The sequence below is a fragment of the Aphis gossypii genome, chromosome 1, assembly GCF_020184175.1.
Source record: "Aphis gossypii isolate Hap1 chromosome 1, ASM2018417v2, whole genome shotgun sequence".
Lineage (NCBI taxonomy): Eukaryota > Metazoa > Arthropoda > Insecta > Hemiptera > Aphididae > Aphis > Aphis gossypii.
Window position 1 is genome coordinate 15,832,538 of NC_065530.1, and position 22,084 is coordinate 15,854,621.

A 22,084-nucleotide genomic window follows, 5' to 3' on the forward strand; every position below is an offset into this window, starting at 1 on the left:
TTAAACATAATATAATATGATTAAAATAAAAAAATAATAATACAACAGGACAAGACCAATTAATATTACGGTCGACTTTTTATAACATCTAATCTAACTAATATTGTAGTATGATACCTACATGATCATATTATGCTTAAATTAATAATAAAAGTGTAAAAATAACATTCTCATTATAAACAATTACAATTTAAATGCGTTAAGATTATGATACAAAGTATAACATTAAACGTGAATGGTTTATTTAACATTGACAAACGTCAGTTATGTTATGAGTTTATGACTTATTGCAATAAATGTATTATATCTTTGTGCATAGGTACTCACATTTATAGTTGATAGAAAATTCAGAGTTGGCACTCAAATATAATACCTTTATAATATTTTTAAAAAATGTTCATAATCAATTATTACATCGAATCTTTTAGATGTCATTTTAATAATAGAATAACTGTAATTTTAACACAAATTATAAAATATTGAAATGAAACGCATATCAACCTAGGTTTTTAGCGGTTTCTTGTCTTCTGTTCACTACCTAGGTATCTTTTTTCGCCAATCGTAGTTTTTTTTTCCATGAAAATTTGAAAAACATTTTAAATATTTTTGTATATTTATATGTTATGAGTTATGACCATTTAATAATTACTTAGTGGTGAATTGGTGTCAGTTTCTAATGAGTGAATATAGTTTAAATTATTTAAATTAATGTTGAGTGAAATTAAACAATAAAATAAAATAATGTACTTTTTTTTCAATTACTCGTAAATAAATGTTTAAGGTTAAAATCTATGTTGGCTTGTATATAGTTTTTCAGTGATGATATTATACATTATTGTTAGATCATTTTCTTCGTCTCACATACATAGAATATGAGATTCAGACTTCAGAGCATAGGATTAACAGGTATTTTATTTTCAATAAAAATTAACTTCATAGCGAATCATGACTTCCTCCGGAATAGTTCTCGGGTTTCCATTCACTTAAATATGACTTGATTGAATTACTTAATATTATTATAGTAATATAGTTTATATTATATGCCGTAGATAGTTTATATGTCAAAATGGGTGTCCTCTCATTGCAATGTCAAACATATATACATATATATATATATATATTAAAGTTTTACTTGTCGTTGATTTGTTGTTTTTCAAATTTTTAAAATTAATTAAACGAAAGCGTTTGTGAAATTTGTGTATCATGAACCCTTATATGGCCCTATATATTTTTTTATGGTGGAAAATGATGTACCTACTAAAGTTATATCTTAGAATAGATACCTATTATGCTTTTATACTTTTATGGTATTGATTAGAAGAATCGCCGAAAATATGTGAAAACTTTAAACTGCGTTAAATAAAAAGGAGTTTTATTATTAAATTGATGTTAACAATGTTTTAAAAATTTACAAGGAGCAATTATTTTTAAAAATGTTGTAAAAAATAAACTAATGTATGGTAGATACATCTAAAGTTTTAAAATAACTTGTTTATGTCTTATTAGAGGTACTTCCCTGTAATATCCCTGCAATGGTTTATTAAACGATCTAATCAAAGCGGTGTCGATGAGATATTTTAAAGACATTAAAATGAGAAGTAATTATGAATGATCGGCACTCGATTAAGCGTAAACATATAATTTATATATTATTTACAACTATGATAACTATATAATTTCGACTGTTAAACGCACACACATGCAGTAGTAGGTATTAAGTGCAATTTTAGTTTTATTCTATTACACTGTAATTCGTTTTCGTAAAAGAAGTTTTTTTTTTTAATTAACTTTAAACTGTAATATATATTTTGAAATTTTTTCAATTTTTAATTTTACATTCTTATAATATAACTGGGGTTCATGATAAACGAGTGATTAATGAGTGCACAATACATCGAAATGTGTGCGTTTAACCATCGATGTTCTATTGTTACGGGTATAATATGTACGATGGCATAGGCTGCGAGCTCATTTATATTAATATTATATACTACACGCAAACTTACACGTTAATACATTACTTATTCATTCTTCGTCGTCGTAAAAGCTGTTTACGGCGGCGGCTGGACCTCGATAGTTGGGTTCGAAGTACTTCCTCAGGTACTCGGGCCGTTCGCCGGAAGAAGTTTTGGCCGCGGCGCCCGGCAGACGACCGTGTTCTTTGGCGGCCGGAAACGGGTATTCGTCTTGCAGACGGCCGCGATGATGTGGGTCGGCGGCGGCGGCGTCGTCGTCGTCGTCGTGGTCGCCGGCGCTCTTGGCGGGCCACTCGAATTGGGTTTCGTGGGACGTGGCCGGAAACTGCAGGGGCGCGGGATAGTATTCTTCCGGTGACGCGCTGCCGTAGTCGCCATGGGCGGTGGGCAGTCCGGCGGCGAACAGCGGCGGCAACGCGGAACCGTGTTCGAAGCCGGCCGGTTCCGGATGCGCCGCCGGCGACTCGAAGTGATGATCGCCGTGGCCGGCCGGCACCACCACCTGCAGCGGTGGTTCGTAGTGATCGTAACCCGAGGCGGGCGGCGGTGGGTGCGGGAAGTGATTGGCCGGCACCAGCGGCGCCTCGTAGTGATTGTAAACGGACGGCGGCAGTTGCGACTGCTGTGGGTGATGGTACTGATGATGGTGATTGTCGTAACCGTGCACCGGCGGTTGCTGTTGCTGAGGGTGAAGGTACTGATGGTGATTGTCGTCGTAACCGTGCACCGGCTGTTCGAAGTGGCCGCCGTCGTAAGCGGGCGGCGGTTCGTAGTGATTCGAGTAGGCGGGCGGCTCGTACTGATGACCGTCGTGGACGGTCGGCAACGACGGCTGATGCGCATTATTGTGATAGTAATCGTGATCACCGCCGTGGTAATTGGGCGCGTAGCCGCCGTCGCCGTCGTGGTGACCGTTGGCCGTGTTGAGGTGATGGGTCACCGTGTTCGGGTGATGTGAACTACCGAACTTCCTGACGGTCGCCTGGAATCCGTTTTTCGCGTCGGCCGTGTACTCGACCAACCTGATCGAACCGTCCGGTTCCACCAGGCTGTAGTAGCCGCGCACCGTGTCCCCGTCCCGTTCTTCGTACTGTTTCTTTATGTCGCCGGTTTGCGGGTCGTGAACGCCGTACTCGAAGCGGTAAGCAGGATACGACTGCCGTGTCGCGAACCATGCAAAAACCATAAACTTGATTATTTACATATTTTTAACAGTGATACATTATTATTGTTATTATTATTATTATTATTATTACTGTTAAGTTATTATTGTCAAGACGGCAAGTCCGTCATCGCCAAGCTTTTAAGTATCGACGACCCCAAATCGAAACTTATCGTTCTGAGAAAAATTTCCTCAACGCCTGAAGCGTATTAATATACATTTCAGTATAGTCTTTGGTGGTCGAGGGGAGAGAGTGACATTAAAATTCAATAATATAATCTATATGATATAGGTCAAGATTATAATGTTATATAAGGCGGGTCCATTTTCTTTCAAAAACGAGATACCGTTTTTCTCGAACGTCCGTTTTCCTCCAGAAAAATTTTGGATTCCATTTTTTTCCAAATATTATATTAAGCCGACGACAGTGTTTTATACCGTACTATAATGTGAGAAAGTAATAATAGTTAGAAGTTAAGTTACGTACGAGACGTGTACATCGTACATAAGTCATAATATTAATTGTGTGTCAGTAATTGGTTCATGTGTGTGAAACAAACATATGAGTGTTCGAAATCTTCGAAATCTTCGGTATATCGCTGTATATTTTAGTAGCAAACTGTACGCCGACTAGTGACTATTGTGTTGGATGTGTTTTATGGTTATTGTATTTCTCTCATGTTTTTTTGATTTTTAATACGTCTAAAAAAGAGATATTTATGGAAATTCTTAAATAATAATTCGCGAAAATTACAAATATTTTTTAACGTATAAGCCAAATCAGAAAATGGATTATTACGTTGGCGATGTTGTTCAACTATACATTGCCAAGCAATAATACGTATTTACACAAATAACACTGAACAAATAGTTGCTGATGAACTATACACAATTATTTATTTTATTTGTGTGAAATATTATTTTTATTCTTAATTTTTTATTGGAAGAAATGGACAGTGAAGAAAAAGGGTATCTCATTTTTGGAGGAAAATTGCTACGGCCGTCATATACCTCATATACCTGCACTTATTGCATACTGTGATTGTGTTCTTGTTTCTCAACGTGTAGGTACGCGTACTTTTACAGATAATTACAACTGTATAATTTGAGGTATACCAGCCGTTAGAATGAGACTCATTAACAAGTCATAGTCGCACACAACACTAAATTGAGTCTAGTATTGTCGGTGGGCACATCTATAAGAAAATTGGTCTGGACGTTTTCGGCGCCGCGCCATTGAAATGTCATAGAATTTAATATTTTAATAGGCACTATACAAAATGAAGGCATTATATTATGACGTATAATAATTAATCATACACTATAATATTGCGTGTACGCAGAGCGACAGGGTGAACCATTTTTAAATTCGTTATTCTATTAGTCAATTTTTTTTATATTAAATTTCACGGTTATTGAAATAAATAACTGCACAGTTGAAAATGATATGTTGCAATACGTTTTTGTCAATAAATTTTATATTTTAGAATATATAGTGGTTAAACTGTCACATTGTAGTTGTTAGTAAATTGTATTTTAAATTCCAAGTGCTTTAATGCTTTGCCCAAACCAATAACACTGTATACTAATATAATATAGTAAATACGGTCGTTTCTCTAAGCTGAGTTTAAGACATAAAAAATAACCATATATAGACGACACCTGTGAAAGCCACAACAATAATAACAATAATATAGGTATAATATTATATACTATGGCCAAACATTAGTCTAGTTTAGCTCTACCAAAACTCCATAGGACCTAAACCTTAGAGTATTTTTAATTCAATCAATCAAACTATAAACCATATAAAAATAAAAATATTTATATAATTATATGGGATGAGTAAAATCATCAGCGTATCATTCGTATCCTCGAGACCTGAGCGCGTTTCTAATATAATATATAGGAAATATAATTTAATTTTCATTAAAAAATTATAAGATTTAGTCAACAGATTGCCTACTATTTATTTACCTTGTTTGATATGTATTTATAGCAGACACCAGTTATCAGTACCTACCTATATTGTGTATATTACTTATTATTATCTAGAAAAAGCCATATTTTTTTTTTTAGTTAAAACTATTAAAATGTGTTTATTTAGGTATAATGCTTGTATAATATTTTTACATACATTTTTTTCTTTTAAAATATCATTTATGCACGGTACTGGACGGTAGCACAATATTATAATTAATTTGACGGGATAAAATAAAAATATTGACCAATCGTGAATATGATAATTTCACAGCTGAGGCCGTAACATATAGTATAATTTATAATATACAGTTTTATACACTATATGCTAAGTAAATATTCAGATTGTACGAGCACAGAGACACTTTAAATAGTTTGCCTAGCCTAATATAATATGTTGTCTTAATCCGTCACTGACTATTGACTATCGTACAATATTCATGTGCCGTATACGTGTGTAACCACCAGCTAATAATAATTATTATACGAAATGCGGACGATGACGGTGTGACTGGCAAATCGCGTCAAGTGGAACGCGCGCAAGCCGCAAATAATTCAATTATACCTATATAATATCATTATAATATTACTATTATTAACAATAATATAGGTACCGGCTCGTGCGAGTGTACCTATAAAAAAAATATTATATTACATGGGTGTATTGTGTTCATACATCTATATCATTATATTATGATACATTGTGTTCTGTCTCCGCGGGGACGTCGTTTTGTTGTACGACGTTTCGAATGTACAAAGTATATAATATTATTATTGTACTTATAATATTTGTATGCTTATATTCTGTCGGGAATTTCGAAAATTGCAGTTTTACTTTGATATATATATATATGTCACCTCCGCTAATCCAAGTATAGGTAAAGGTACTTGGTGTTGGATAACAGCGTACTATAATATATATCATATAATACTATATGACACTATTTTTTTTTTTTTTACCAGCATAAGTTTTTTAATCTCAATATTGACTGAGTCAATACCAAAAAAAAAACCTCGATTTATTTTTACATAATATTGTATTAGCTAGTCGTAATATATTGTGGGTCAAGACTCAAGAGTATAATATATGTGCGGTAATATTATTTTATCGGCATATAACGATTAATATTACTATGTTATTATTTTAGTCAAACGGATGTCTACTTTTTTATGTACACGCGAAACACATGTCCATTTGAATTACTGTATTATGTTATTACATGGCGTGACGACGGATTATATATTATATTATACTATGTATCATATAATTTTATATAGTACGTTCAGCCGTTCAGGGTTTTAAATGTATTGTAATAATAATTATTATCCGTTCAAAATGGTTTTTAATAAACGACGCCATCCGGTAAAATACACGTTCTTAGTGAACAAAAGATATTACCTATATATTATTATAAAATTATATAGGCACCGGCAACCGTATACATTGTTGTACCTATATACCTGCCCACCTATACCTACATATTAGTATATTACTTACTATTATACTAGGCAACTAGGCTTATGTTTTACTTTTACGACACAATATGTGAGTCTTAGTTTGCCTACTTTGTTGAACATTGTTTTGTTTGATATTAATTTATACGTAAATATTATTTTAGTGTACAGTGATAAAATGCACCTAAATGTTTAACTTGACGATTATGTTTTCGATACGCGTAAATTAGCAGTCTTTACAAAATGTTGAAACCACATCAATTTCACGCTCTTTCACGCAAGTTCGGTACATAAAAAATAATTTGCATATTTTTTTCCAAAGATTTTATTCATATTTAATTTTTGAGCGATCGAGATATTTTTCTATGCGTGCCTATAGGTACATGATTGTGAAATCAAATCATTATATTGTCACAACGCCAATCACAATTAACTATTCTACCTATATATATATGGATAAATATGTACTCTACATTGCAAATAATACAACTACATACTATGATGAAAAAATAATAGTATTTAATAATTACCTATTAAATCAATGCTAAAATCATTTTTAAATTGAATTTCTGAGAAACGGTTTTTATGAATATAATATTAGGTATATTTTTGTAGAAAATCATAGATATGCAAGATAGCAGTCCGAACTGAGAACTCTTAATGTCAAACATAATAATGGGGGAAGAACAATAAGACAAGTTCAGGAGAGATTATTAGAAGATATACACGTAATTCGTAAGTGAAATGGTTATTTTAAGTAGGTAGCACCAATTATCTTTGTGGATGTCTATAACGATAATTTTGCAGGTACCTATAAATAAATTAGTTGACAGCTAGTAAGATAGCCAAAGTAGGTATAAGTATTTGAAATATAGCCATCGTTGATCGTTAAAAATAGAAAATATCAAAGAATGATTAATTATTATTCAATGCAATAGATAGATACCTAATCGTAATATTGAATATTCTAATAATATAAATTTCAAATATACAAATATTTAGGTATTAATTTATACATATTTTTTTTTTTAGTTTTTAGAAATATGATAGTACCTATAACAATTAACAATATTTTATAAAATTAAATACTTCAATTTAGAATCAGATTTAATTATATTTATTGACATTAATTTTTAATGATGAATTGTTTTTGTAATCATGAACATGACGTTTTATAAACAAATAAATACAGTATTATGTAACTCATAAGTCGTATATATTATTCTTAGCTAGGTACTCTAGATTTTTTCTAAAAATTCACATAAAGCAATTATTTTTTTTATGTATTAATAATACGTTATTCATAAATTGTATTTGAATATACAGAGTACTAACGTGTTTTACCGTTTTATCATAATTGTATTGGGAAAATACGGTGCCTCCTAAATTATATAATATGTGTATAATAATATATTTATTATAATTTTTATATTTTTATATTATGTATTATGTATTGTTTATTTTTATTTTGTTTAAACTTACATAATGATCATGATTGTATTCTGGTGCATAATAATCTCTTTTTGACACCTTCTTATCACTTGCATCGGCTTGTTCAGTAGTTTTAACGTTTTCCGCTAAACATATTTGTATGAATAGCCCAAAAACAAACAATGCCGTCTGAAATAAATAATAACTAAATTAATATACATTTTTTTCTTTGATTTTTTTTCAACGAAATACGTGCTATACACACCGCATTGCAAAATAATTGTGATAGAATTGATAATTTAATCAATAAGTAACATGTATTTTGCAACTAATAAAATGTAAAATAATCAGTTTTAAAATGTTTTTATTTACGTTTCTCCATCTATAAAAATAATTGAATTAATCCATAACATTTATATGTCCATGGAAAAAAAATATTAATATAATAATAATGAAATTAATAATTCACCTATGCAGCTTTATAAGGTCAACGATGGTCAATTATAGATTAATAACAGTTCCGCTAAGTTAGATTCAAAATTCAAATCGTCTGTGGCTATTATAAAAACCATATCTGATTTTATAACTCTTGTTATTGTCAATAACCTTGTATTTAAATAATTTTTTGAAATTGAATGTCCCTAAATATTTTAATTTTGCATTAAGTTTAGAAATTACAGTCATGTAAATTGTAATGCTCATATGGGTAGGTATATAGATTATTTACAGTGTATCGAACATAAAGTAATTGAACATAACACGTAGGTATCAGTATGCATTAAATTTTTTTTAAAATAGAAGTATAATCACTTGTTTCGTTCTTTTTTCAAGTATTAAAACAATGTGTGTTAGATTTAAAATAAGATTAGATATATATATGACAATGATTTAAAAAACAAAATATCTATTTGTAATTTTTCAGATTAAACAATGTAATTTTACTAATCAATTCTAGACCTTACGCTTCTGGGTAAGATAGTTCTTTCAAATAGTTAATTTTTGATTATGTCAATAGCTTATCTATAAATGTATAAAGAGAACTAGCGACAATCATCGAAAGTCAGAACGTGTGGTATCTAGTATTCTAGTAGCTTTACGTGTTTTAATCGAGCTTTTTCATTTCAATTTTTTTTCTTTTTTTAAGGCAATGATTTATTTATTTTCTGAAGTATGATAACGCTAACATAACACTTAAATACTAGTGTCGAACACTAGATTTATGTAATTCACCATGAAGTATCCATTCTGACTTTTAATAGTTATCCTTTTACGATACAATTATGATAGTTATTACTAACAGAAAAATACTTTAGTAACAATAATAACCATTGGCGCCTTTATATTCTATGATATTTTCCCCCCAGTTTATAATTCAATTTGGGACAATAATACCTGTATTGATTATTTGCATCCCAAAGAATAATATTTTATGACAACAGATAACAATTGATAATTTAATAGGTAGTATATATTATTATTATTTTATAATATTATCATATTATTGGTACCTATACACTTACTGCACACTATTTCTTAACTTTTTTGTCTAATTTAATCTTTAAAGATTAAAAACGTATTTTGATGTCCATATTAAATCTGATGAATTTGAATAGTTATTATCAGTGTTGATTTTTTATTTTTATTTATAGTATTTATTTATTACTGTAATTTGATTTACATTATTTACATATTTACATTTCAATAGTGTGGTTGTATAAATTCAAATAATGATTTTGAAAGTATATTTCTATATTATTATATTTATTTAAATACATTAAAAATATTTTTGGTAAATATTCAAATCGATTTTATTTTCATTTTAAAGTATTTAAAGTACCTATATAATAAGTTAGTAATAATATAATTAACAATCTTATTAAGCAACAGATTTGTATTAAAGTGTTTCACAAACACTGTATCGAATTAATATATTATCAACAAGTGTGGACCTAAATAATTTATAGGAATGTATGGAAGGTTATTTAATGTGCAATATACAATATAATTGCAAACATGGAAATGTTTAGTTACAGTTACCCTTAAAATTGATTTGTTATCAACAAAATAAAATTAATTTTTTCATCGTATATATACCATATCAAAAATGTTCAATTAAATATTACAATTAGCATTTTACCGTTTTTTTATTAGTTAAGCATCTATATTTTATATTATTATCAAATTATCTAATTATTACAATATATACAATCTTCTACTATGTTTGTGTTATACTGTTATATAAATTTGTTATCAGATAATGAATTTTAAATAAATAATAAGAATCTGCTATATTTTTTTCAAAGATCTTATGTAGTACCTATTCATTTGATTTAAAATTAAAAAAAAATCTTATTAGTATGAAGATAACTTAACTGTTATTTTATATTTGTATATTAATCTACGATAGAAAAATAGTCCAGTTGTAAAATGAATAATTATAGTTATAGCAATAACTCAAGAACTATAAAACAAAATTGGGTGTTTATTTATTTATCTATGTAGCTTCTAATTAAAAATAACACTTATTTATATTCGAATTTATTACATATCATCCATGTAAAAATTGTATGATAATTGAGTTATTCAGATCCTCTTTATTAATATTAAATTAAATTTTTCAATATTACAAACATAAAACATTACAAAAACAAATATTTTCTATATTAGAATATAATATACTGCTAAGTATTATCATAGAGTAATTAAACTATGTTATTAAAATCTTAAAATAAGTACCTACCGATAATAAATAATAATATTTGATGAAAAAAGTTTTTATATTTTATTAAATGCTTAATTTAAATATTTAAATATTATAATTTACACAACAATGAGTATATAATATTTATATACTCGTATTATATTATATGCATTATGCATATATGCAATTTTTTTGTATTGTTTTTAATTTATAATATAAAACTAAATATACATAGAAAATTTTACAAACCTTTGGGTCTTTCATATCGTTTAAGTCTCCGGAATGTATTTTGAAAAAAAAACAGTAAAAAATAATTTTAAAACCTTATAACATTTTATGGAAAGAAAATAATTTGTTATCGTACGTTTTAACTGATATAGATCTACACAAATCAAAAACACGTGTAAAAAATATAAATTAAAATAATACAATAAATTATTCAAACTAAACGTCCAATCACTTCCATGCGACTATTGATTACATTATTTCCCGCCGACACTAATATATAGTTCTCCTTCTTAGCTTGTTTTCACGTCCTTGCTCCTACCAAATATTGGAACCCAAATAATAATAACATGAAAGAACAAGAAACGATGCAGAAACGATGACCCCCTATGATGGAGCTCTCAATTTTTAAATGGTTTATCTATCGGTTGAATGCTCTTTGGACAGATCAGGGCAATGTGTTGAGACAATGATGCCTGATGTGGATGATAAATTTCGTATCGATACGTGTAACATTTCAGCTAATCAACAACTTATTCTCCATAAGGTGTTTCAGTTCTATATCCAAATATTATGTAGGCCGCTATAAAACGTTGTAAAAATATATTAAATGCGATTGCTTAAGGCTTTTAAAACTAATAGGTTGATTCATTTTCTCAATAGCGCAAACTGTAGAAACAGAACTAGTAATATGATCGTTATTCGTAAACTATTATTAAATGTATGGAAGTTTCATTTTATGAATTCTTTAATACTATATAATATATATTATGGTATACGGCTAAAAATAAGAGACAATGTTAACAAAAATAAATGTATGAGTAGTTACTTTTAATTAATTGTATCGATTAATTTGTCAATAATTTCGTGCTTTGGGTATAAAGTGAATAATCCTTAAAGTAATACGCTATAAGTGTAACCTGTTTAATAAAAACCGTATTAATATTCATAGAAATATTGCACAAAAGAAATCGAAAATTAATTATATAAATTAATAAGACAAAAAGTATACAGTGTTACTGTAAAAAAATATAGTTTGTTCATGATAAAAAAAATAAAAATAATTGTTAGAGTTGTTATAAGTTTAGCCTTTTAGTATGATAATAATAGTTATTTTTTAATTTGCAATATTGGATTTATTTATAACTCATAACTTATATTTAATGAAAACAATAAATTAATTTCTTTGGTAGATTTTTCAATTAATACTTCAAATATACATAACTTAGATGGTGTAGATTATTATAATTTGTTTTACTACTTTTCGTAGGTAATAGCGTGTGAAACGGATTTTAATTTAACTTTTTTTGTAGAATATTATCTAGTACCTATTTGAGAATTCGAAAATCTTACATACGAACTAAAATATTTTCAAATTTAGTCATTTGTAGACATTCTATTATTATTTTTTATGTTAAGATAATATTTATGGTAGACTTTAAAAACATTTTCACCGATGCTATGTATAAATTCCCTGTTAAAGTCAGTACCCTGCAGATTTCTAATGTCCTTGTATGTCTTTCAATGACATAACAATTATGACGTCAAGGCAATATTGCTTTCCGGATCAACGAATCTGAAGGTCGATTGAATGGCCGAGTAAGTATTACTTATCAAAAAATAAATAAATATACGTACTTATTGCGAAAACTTAGCCCGCTTTCTCGGGATCATAATGTCATCTATTTAACCTCAGACACGAACCATCGTGAAAATATACAAACCCAATAATCACTTTTAATTGTTACCTGTTATTTTGGAACATAATTAGATAGATATCTAATATAAAATCAATAGTTAAGAAAAAAAAGTTTATAACTCACTTAATTTTTTTTTAATTGTAACTTGTTAGCACTATTGCCATTAAAAATCTGAATATTAATATTATGAATACCACGTTTTTTATTTAATATTTAGAGTCGTTAAGTATTGTTTATGAATTATGATGTGATATGAGTCTTCTAGATACATTTTATAGGTACCTATGAATTATACATTTACTATATTATGAAACAATATTATTTTTATTAAGTTTTTCAGTACAGTGAAGTATGATAAACATATTTAGGTATTTTCTATGATGAAACACTCGATAAACAAATTTTTTTGTTACAGTGTGATTTACCAGTAATGTTCGCCCTATATTTTTCATTTGATAAATATGAATTACACTAAAACCATACTCTCAAATTCATGAGATTTTTTTCTTAACATAAGAAGTGCCAAGTAACGATAAAAAAATTCGATTCCCTTAGTGTACTCAATAGTGTACTCAATTCAAAATATATTCGAGTAGTTTTTCAACTATTAAAAATGATGGTCTTTGAAAATAGTTGTATAAAAATATAAAATAAAATAGATATTATAATATATCGGTTGTTATATAATTGTTTTAGGATCATTTTTATAAATTATGCTTAGTACATAAAGTTAAATAACTAAAAAATGACATATTCGAATTTTTATATTGATACGTCCACATATTTTCAGAAAAAAATATCAGTTAAAGAATTGACTGTAATAAATAAGATTGTTATTTGAAAAACAAAATTTAGTCTTCATAGAATACATTTTAAGTAGTAGAAAAAATCTTAAGAATTGAAATTATGATCTTTAAAGTATTTTTACAAAATTCCAAAAATCAAATTTTGAATAATTGCTTATGCTTGATGAACCGCTCTATGTATTACTTAACATTACTAGTCATAATATTTATCAACATCTGTCATTATTTTTGAAGTGTAAGTTGTTATAATAAAATTTAAGTAAACACAATTGTAAATAATATGTTTTTCAAATATTTTACAAAATTTAAAATACAAACAAATAAAAATAAAGTGTCAAACTAATTTAAAAAAATTGCATTTCTATGAAAAAATAATTTTTTAATCGCTATTAAAGTTAGCCTACTTAATATTTAGGTCATACTCTATAATGAACATGAATTATGAATTCTATATAGATTTGATGAACGTCGTGTCTAATAGACTTTTAAGAAAAATTATTTTTATGGTTGTATTTGTATTCTATCATTCAACTAAGGTGGTCGGCCTGATAGCCATGTTTAAAAACAATGTAATTGTCCTACTCCATAGGAGGGCTATTTTACACATTCATCAATCAAATACATATTTTAGTTTTGTCATAGTGGACAAATAACGGCATGTCTAATTAGTAGATATCGCTTTGGATGTAAATAACGAAAAAATTACCAAATTAGTCACATAGAAAACTTGGTTAAAACTGATTTAAAATTATGCTCAATATACATTTATATACTTATATAATATATTTTACTCGAAGGACTAAAATATGTCGTCATAACAGTGATATAGGTACTAAATTAATTTTGTTCATAAACAGCTATACGATAATTTATCTGATGAGCAAACAGGACACAAATTCACAAAGTTTATCATAAATTATAATAATTTTAGATTTCCAATTTTAAATATACCTATATCATCAGTAGAGTTAGGATGTTGATCTCTTTTACATTTTTTCATTTGATCCTATATAATACTACATTAGCTCAAAAAAATGTTTTATGCTTCCTCGGTACAGAATATACTAATTTAATTTCTCATATTTTTGCATTTTAGGCATTTTAGCTATAAATGCTTTTTTTTAAACATTTTCACATCATTTTTTCATATAGGTATTAGGTAATTTTTTGTAATTTTGTACGATGAGGAGGGAGTCATTATTCTCAAATTTTAGATTTGTTATTGCCTATTGGGATTTTTGTTGTGTTTAAGTTTATTGAGTACTTATAAGATTTTAACTTTTATTATTAACTGACAGACATCGTCGTCTTTTGTTTGAAAACATCATACACATTCTAATTTCACATTTCCAACCTAATTTTACAATTCATATTTTCAATTACTCTGACAATAAGCACTCAATATGTTTTAATAATTATTATTTTTAAATTACATTGTTTTCACTTATTTAAGTAGATTTGTTAGGTCATTCTTTTAATAGCATTTTTGTATATTTTTATGAGTTTTTTAGGTCATCAACATCCTATCTCTTACCGTTAGTATTAAAATGTAACGAGGTGATGTATCGATTTATTTTACATACTAAACTTTTTGTTATTGTGTTATAATATGATAGTTAGTATTTATTAAATTTATTCCAAAGTAGAAAGAAAAATAACAATTATAACATCTAGTAAAGATTGTAATGTTTGAAATATTTTGTATAGAGTATATAGACATAAGAAAATAATTACCGATTTTAAGATTGAGGAGAGGCGTTGCCTATTACCTCACAAGTCCGCAAAAACGTATGATATAAAACCACACACAAATTTTAATGCATGGATATCCCATTATATATCTGTGTAGTATTGTACTATTTTTGTGTACTGAATTAAGCTATATATTTTTGTAAATCTGAACGATATCGTACTATTTTTGTATTTTGTGTGAGATATCGGATGAGCTAGTGCAGTAATGGAAAGTGCTATGTGGTTGAATACAATATATAAATGTTTTATTGTACTGTTTAAACAAAAATGAAATATGTCTATGTAAAATTTCATTGATAAATAAATCGAATTAAATTTTATTATGAGGGTGATTTTTATGACCGTGGGTTCGTAGCTAACCTTACCTAAAAATCTTCATGTAATCGTGTAGCTAAGCAGTACGCACTACACATCAAAACCAATGATAAGGTCATCCTCGTCCGATTTATTTTATATTGTTATCGTAAAGTATATAGTTTCACTTTTTCATATAAATTAAATACCTTATTTAATATTTTATAGACGACGAACAGTAAAATAATGAGTTTGTCACCAGAAAATATACTTTTACTAGCAAAACCCTGAACTAATTTTCACACTATGGCTTATTTTAAATATTCGTATCGAATTTATCATTATAACATATAAAATGTTTAATAATATTATATCATTCAATGTTCTTCAACGTAGATCAGTTAAAAAATAATCCTTGGACGTTTTAAACGATATTAAAAAAAATATGATTTATTTGATGAAAAATAAATAATAATTATCAGTGTTTAAATTGCATCACGCATGTCTATTACATTATATTAATACATAAGTGATATATAACACTGATATTTTGTGGTATATTTGAGTGGCCTATATTTTTTTCACTCCATAATGAAGATCCTTTGCCTAAGGACCTTTGGCAACAATAATTTTAAATGGTAATAGATAATAATAACAAGGAATAATGATATTAGTTAATCCTAATTATTTTTTACTCAATAGTTCAAACTTCAAATCAACTTTTAATTGCAAACTAAAATTTATTGATAGTTATAATTTTGATGATGTTGATTTAATTTTTAAATATTTTGAATTCGACATTCAAGAACTAAGAATAATGAAATATACCAATACGCAATAATTAAGTGTATTAAAGATTTAACGATACGCAAAGAACACCGCTATTTTCAAATCAACAATAACCACAATGGTTTTTTTTTTTGTCAACAAATAATTATGTAGGTAGTACTATTATTTTATGTTATACTATATTATTCTATTTCACTTTATTTTAACCGTTGTTGAAGACGCACATGAAAATGATTCTCTTCTTCCACTCACTAACTCTTTCACTAAGTTGTTTGAAAAATCATAATCACTCATAGATATATGGATTTTAAATGGGAGGAGGGGTACTATGTGAATCTGGCCTCTATCGATTATATTTTATTTAGATTTTGCTGAGAAATTATTTATAAATTCTAAAAATCGTTTCTCAAATATTTTCAATTTATTAACTAAATTAGGTACTACCTAAACTAATTTTTATTTGATTTAGCGGTTATATAATTTATAATTATTATGTAGTAGCCATGCAAATATAATGAATTACCATTATTTCAAACAAAAATACTTATATAATTTATTATATATTCTGCTTTGAGAGTATGAGCCCATCGAGAATATTTTTGAAAATTCTATGACTTTTTCATCATGTATATTATAATATATATATATATATATATACTAATTAAATATAATTGAATGTTTAAAATTGGTTCCGGTGACTTTGGAACATATAAAATAACCTTCAATTCCTAAAAATATACTTAAAAAATTTAATTATTTAGGTTTTACATTATAATTATAAGTTTTCTTTTTCTATTATTAAATAGGTATTAAATAAATAGAATATAATTATACGTATAATAACTAACTTTTATATAAAATTAAAGCTATTCAATTATTAATTATTATCTATAATAGAAGTACTTGTCAATACCTAATTAATTTAAAACAAATGTAGGTATAGTTTTATTCTGTATTCAACATCAACCGCATAATATTGTTACTCGTGAATAGGTTAAATAAACGTAGTAACTAATTAGTAGTTAAATAAAATAAAGTACTTTTTCTAAATATTATTATACTTATGTAAATAATACAATTATCACAATGACTATAGTATATGTATATAGTATACATTGATTTTAATACGTTTGACTTTAATCGTTTTAATCTAAATAACAAAGAAATTTTCAATTTAAGCTTATTGTTATTGTTATTTTTATTAATTATATTTCATAGTTGAGGCTCGATTGAAGTTATCTAGTTATTCTAGTTATTCTTAAACACATATTTTATAATTCTTCATTTAAGCTCTGTAGATTTTAAAAACTGTATTATTTGATAGAATATAACAGATAGTAATTATGGCAGAATAAATTTTTCAACAGTCTTTTAAAAATATCACAGCAAATACTGAAGAAATAAAAATAATACAACAGACATTTTCATAGAAATCCGAGAAAAGTATGAAAAGGTAATCCCTTTACTTATGAGTTGTATCAGAATAAATAGTTTAATATAAGTAATATAAGCAACAAGCAAATATTGGTCAAATTAAATTTATTGCATACTGATTATTACTATAAGTACATACAATGTCGGGTAGCTTTTTCTTTTAGCCCTAAGCACTAGTTTTACATTAATCACAGTCATAAATGGTTAAAATACGTTGTATATAGACTAATAGACATATAGTACTTTAATTAGCCTACATGGATTTATTTAATAATAACAATTATTTTTCATTATTTGTTCATATATCATGTAAGTATTGATTTTATACTAATATATTCGTGTGCTGATTTAATTAACTTAATAATTAAAACCTATAGTCATTATTTTCCTTGCTAACTTATAAATTTCTATATTTCAATTATTATATTATGTTTCAACTTGCACCATTTTTTATCATCGCCTTAAAGGCACCTCATATTTATTTGTTATAACAATTCATTAGTCTATTTTACGGTCTACTTTTCCGCTCTTTTGAAATATAGATGAATGGTTTTTCTTATTCATATAATCATATAAATATATAATTAAAAATAATATATTTTTATTATTAATGTATATACGAATTATTTAACATGTTCAATGTTCATATAGTATAGGTAACATCATAGGTTATGTACTTATGTATATATACATCAAATAATTCTTACTTTATATCAATATTAAAAATATTATTCTATTTAAACAATTGTCGATAATTCGATACAAGAGATAGATACTACTCGTAGTACACCATATAAGTATATAACTGTTAATTATTATCTTCAGAAGGTGTTTCATATTGATCATCAATATTATACATTGAGTGTTAGACTTTAATTCACTCAACGCAAAATGATAATCTATAATTGACAGCTAAAAGGAACCATTCTGTTCGCTTCAGATGATTTATTTAACTATTTAACTATTAAACCATAATACATTCACAATTAGATTTTCATAGATTAACTTCGTAATAAATAGGTATTGATACTTTTTGTTGTCTCCAAGATTTTCATCTTTTAATTATTGAAACCTTGTATTTAACATAGCAATATATTGGACATTGGCAATATTATATAATATGGTTTGCAATGAACTAAATAATTTATGCAAATGCAATTGCAATTATAGACAAAATATTTCCATAACAAATATTAATAATATTATAGTAGTATTATATAGTACTATAATAGTAGGTCATTGGATTATTTTCTTTGTTTTTATCCTACCATAAAAATATACGGGTTCAGTAGGTATACCCACACATTTCAAATTCTACTTTGTACGGCTATCTTTTTAAATAGATTATGATCAAAATAAATTATAACTTTAAAGTGTAGATTGATTTTGTTATGAAATTTTTCCTTGAACTGTTTTTCATTATAGATTATCATGTAAACACCGTTTCAGACAACCAATACATATTAATGGTATTAATATTCATATTTATATCTATCTTTTCCAGTTGTGGCCATGTATTATGTACAGATTGTATACATCATACCTTAAAGGTATTGGTTTTTGTTAATTTATGATCTATCTATCTGTCAACTTATCGAATTTATCGTCTATCACCTATATTAGTTATTAACTATTAAAAACAAATACCTAACCACCGTAGAGTGAACTTGTTAATTTGAAATATTATTCGTCTTTATTGTAGATTTATAGTTTATGTTATATTTATAATAGTTTTTATTATTTATTTAATATCAAGCTTTTTTTTATGTATACTTATGCTATTGTCTCTTATCATATATATACTTATTATATCATCTGATATAGATTGTATATTTATTCATATTTTAATTGAAAAATTATTTCTTCTTATGGAACTTTTAGCTAAAAATGAAAAAAGTATAGTATATAACTATTATAACTGTATATTTGCTTTAAAAAGATACAGAATCCATAAAATTATTTAATTAATATAATCGTTTAATATAGAAATGTAGTAAAATAAAAGTATAGTCAGTATAGAATCTACATACTATATAGACTACAAATGATTTAATATTTAATCAATCATTGATTTTTAATATAACTTTCTTCTATACAATAAGGATGATGTTTTTTACTCCATTTTAAGTAAGGACATTCTTATAAATCATTTATGCATATAATATTACTATTAATTATTTATTTTTCTATCAGTAATACTAACGCATTTTTACTTAAATACATTGCATTTATAATACAGTTATTTTAATATTATTTATCTTATCATACTAATTTACCATATATTAAAGTTATTATTAAGTACTAACTTTTAAATCAATACCCAATACTCATGTACTTAAACGATATAAAAACGATCATTGTACATATTTGCATATTTTTACATAAAAATAATAATAAATATATTATGTAATGATGACAATTTTCAATTAAAGAAAAATATCACAAAAATCGTTATTTTAAGTTTCATAGTACAAATACATAGTTGAAGAACAATATTTCAAAAAAAAAATACAACATTGTACACAATAAATATCTTCTATAATATAATATGTGTAAATGTGTAATACACATTGTGTATAAATTATTTATGGAAAAAAAAATCGAAGTCCTTACACTGTGAGTTGGGTTGGGTTAGGTTAGGTTAGGTTAAATAAACCCAATATAAAATAATAAATTTATGACAATAATAATAAACGCTTTTGGCTTAACCCGACAGTATGGCTAGCTTTATTATGTTAGTACGCTAGAATGTATTTCGTGGAACAAACAATGATCGAACGGAAAACCAATCAATCTTAATATAATTATAATATTTATATATTTTCTCATAAAACGCTTGACAAAAAACCAAATACATTAATATATTTAAATTAAATAATAGTCTGTGTACAACAAAACTCATCGAAATAATGCTTCAATTTAATACCTCAGAAGTGTTTTCTGGATGAGAAATTGACTATCCTTGGTGCATTATAGAGGTCAAAATAAGAATTTTCGAACAGTTTTAAAAAAAAATCGATTTTTTATATGGTTGTAACTCAAAAACTAATTAGCGTAAATACTTGAAATTTGTACCAAATGTCTGTATTAGTCTTATGTGTTATCTATATTCAGTTAAAGTTTCAAAATATCATGGCTTTTTCAAGCTTCTTATAGACAACTGAAATTCATTTTTTGAAATTTTGATAAAAAAATTTTGGATACTCAAAAAAACTTGAAAATTTAGTACAGTGTTGTGTTAGGTTTATTTCTCATTTATTTTTTTCTATTCTATTGTTTTTCAAATAAAATAACAGTATATCATATAATGTACTATCTACTACTGCTATCGATTTCATCTAGAATATCGTTTAATTTAAACTAGTAAATTTTATTAATTTTGAAACATTCGTCATAACAGGTTTTTGTCATCATTACTTTTTTTTCACTCAAAAAGTGTAAACGGTTATTTTTTCTTGATTATATCATGTTGATAGTCACTACAAATATTCTAATATATCAAAACATTAATAATGCAAACTGTATAAATCCCGAATAAAATAAACAAACATTTTGGATTAATAGTGGAGTTTAATTTGCACATAAATTCTGCTTAAAAATGGTAAATACATTTTTAAAATCCAATATATGAATTATATTACAAATAAGCACATTCAAAACTAACGAATACAATATTAATAGTAATAATAATAAATAAATCAGATGACAGCAAACTCAAAATATTACAAACAAATAAACGGCGTTTTAAGTAGGCAAACACTAATTCTTTGGCGAGTAGATATAATACTAATTTACGGCTGCACAACAACAGCATTTATTTTATTATATTATTTTAAGAAAATAGAGTAAGACAGGTATTGAACTTGGTCTCAAATTTCAGATTACTTACTCATAGAATGCGAATTTTAAATAAAAATAAAACAAATTTTTAACAGAATATCAGATTTTGATTAATTTAACTGGGTATAGTTATAGTTGAATGCCAAAGGACAAAATCCATCTTAGACGTTTGAATTTAGAAAATGAAAAATTGTGAACTAACTTTATACTGAAATATTTGTAATAAAAAAATTGTATGTGCCATTCCAACAGCGTATACCTACTTATACCGCATTGCTCGGTGGCGGACTGGCGAGTTGAGTTGGAGAGATTTATTTATTTAGGCCGATGAAAATTATGAGATTATGGACCGGTCTAGGCCCAAGGGGCTGGTAAATAAGAAGCCCGAATATGAATCATATTAGGTCATATTAATCATTTATTTGTTCTACAAATATATTATTATAAATACTAAAATACTATACTATACTATACTATACTATAGAAATGTATAATTGTTATTTTGTTACATTAATTGTAAATATACCCACCATCGATGT

General features: G+C 26.7%; 2 protein-coding genes across 2 annotated transcripts in view; one reads left to right on the forward strand and one right to left on the reverse strand.

The window, feature by feature from the left end:
* Positions 1-11,170, reverse strand: LOC114123858 (uncharacterized). The gene is made up of 3 exons (XM_050203070.1): positions 10,955-11,170; positions 8,056-8,193; positions 1-3,132 (listed from the first exon to the last, which is right to left on the reverse strand). Exons 1-3 carry the CDS (start codon positions 10,967-10,969, stop codon positions 2,026-2,028), a joined length of 1,260 nt encoding a protein of 419 aa, XP_050059027.1. The 5' UTR covers positions 10,970-11,170; the 3' UTR covers positions 1-2,025.
* Positions 1-22,084, forward strand: part of LOC114123849 (zinc finger CCHC domain-containing protein 17-like) — a 28,771-nt gene that overhangs the window by 6,519 nt on the left and 168 nt on the right. The window lies entirely within an intron of this gene.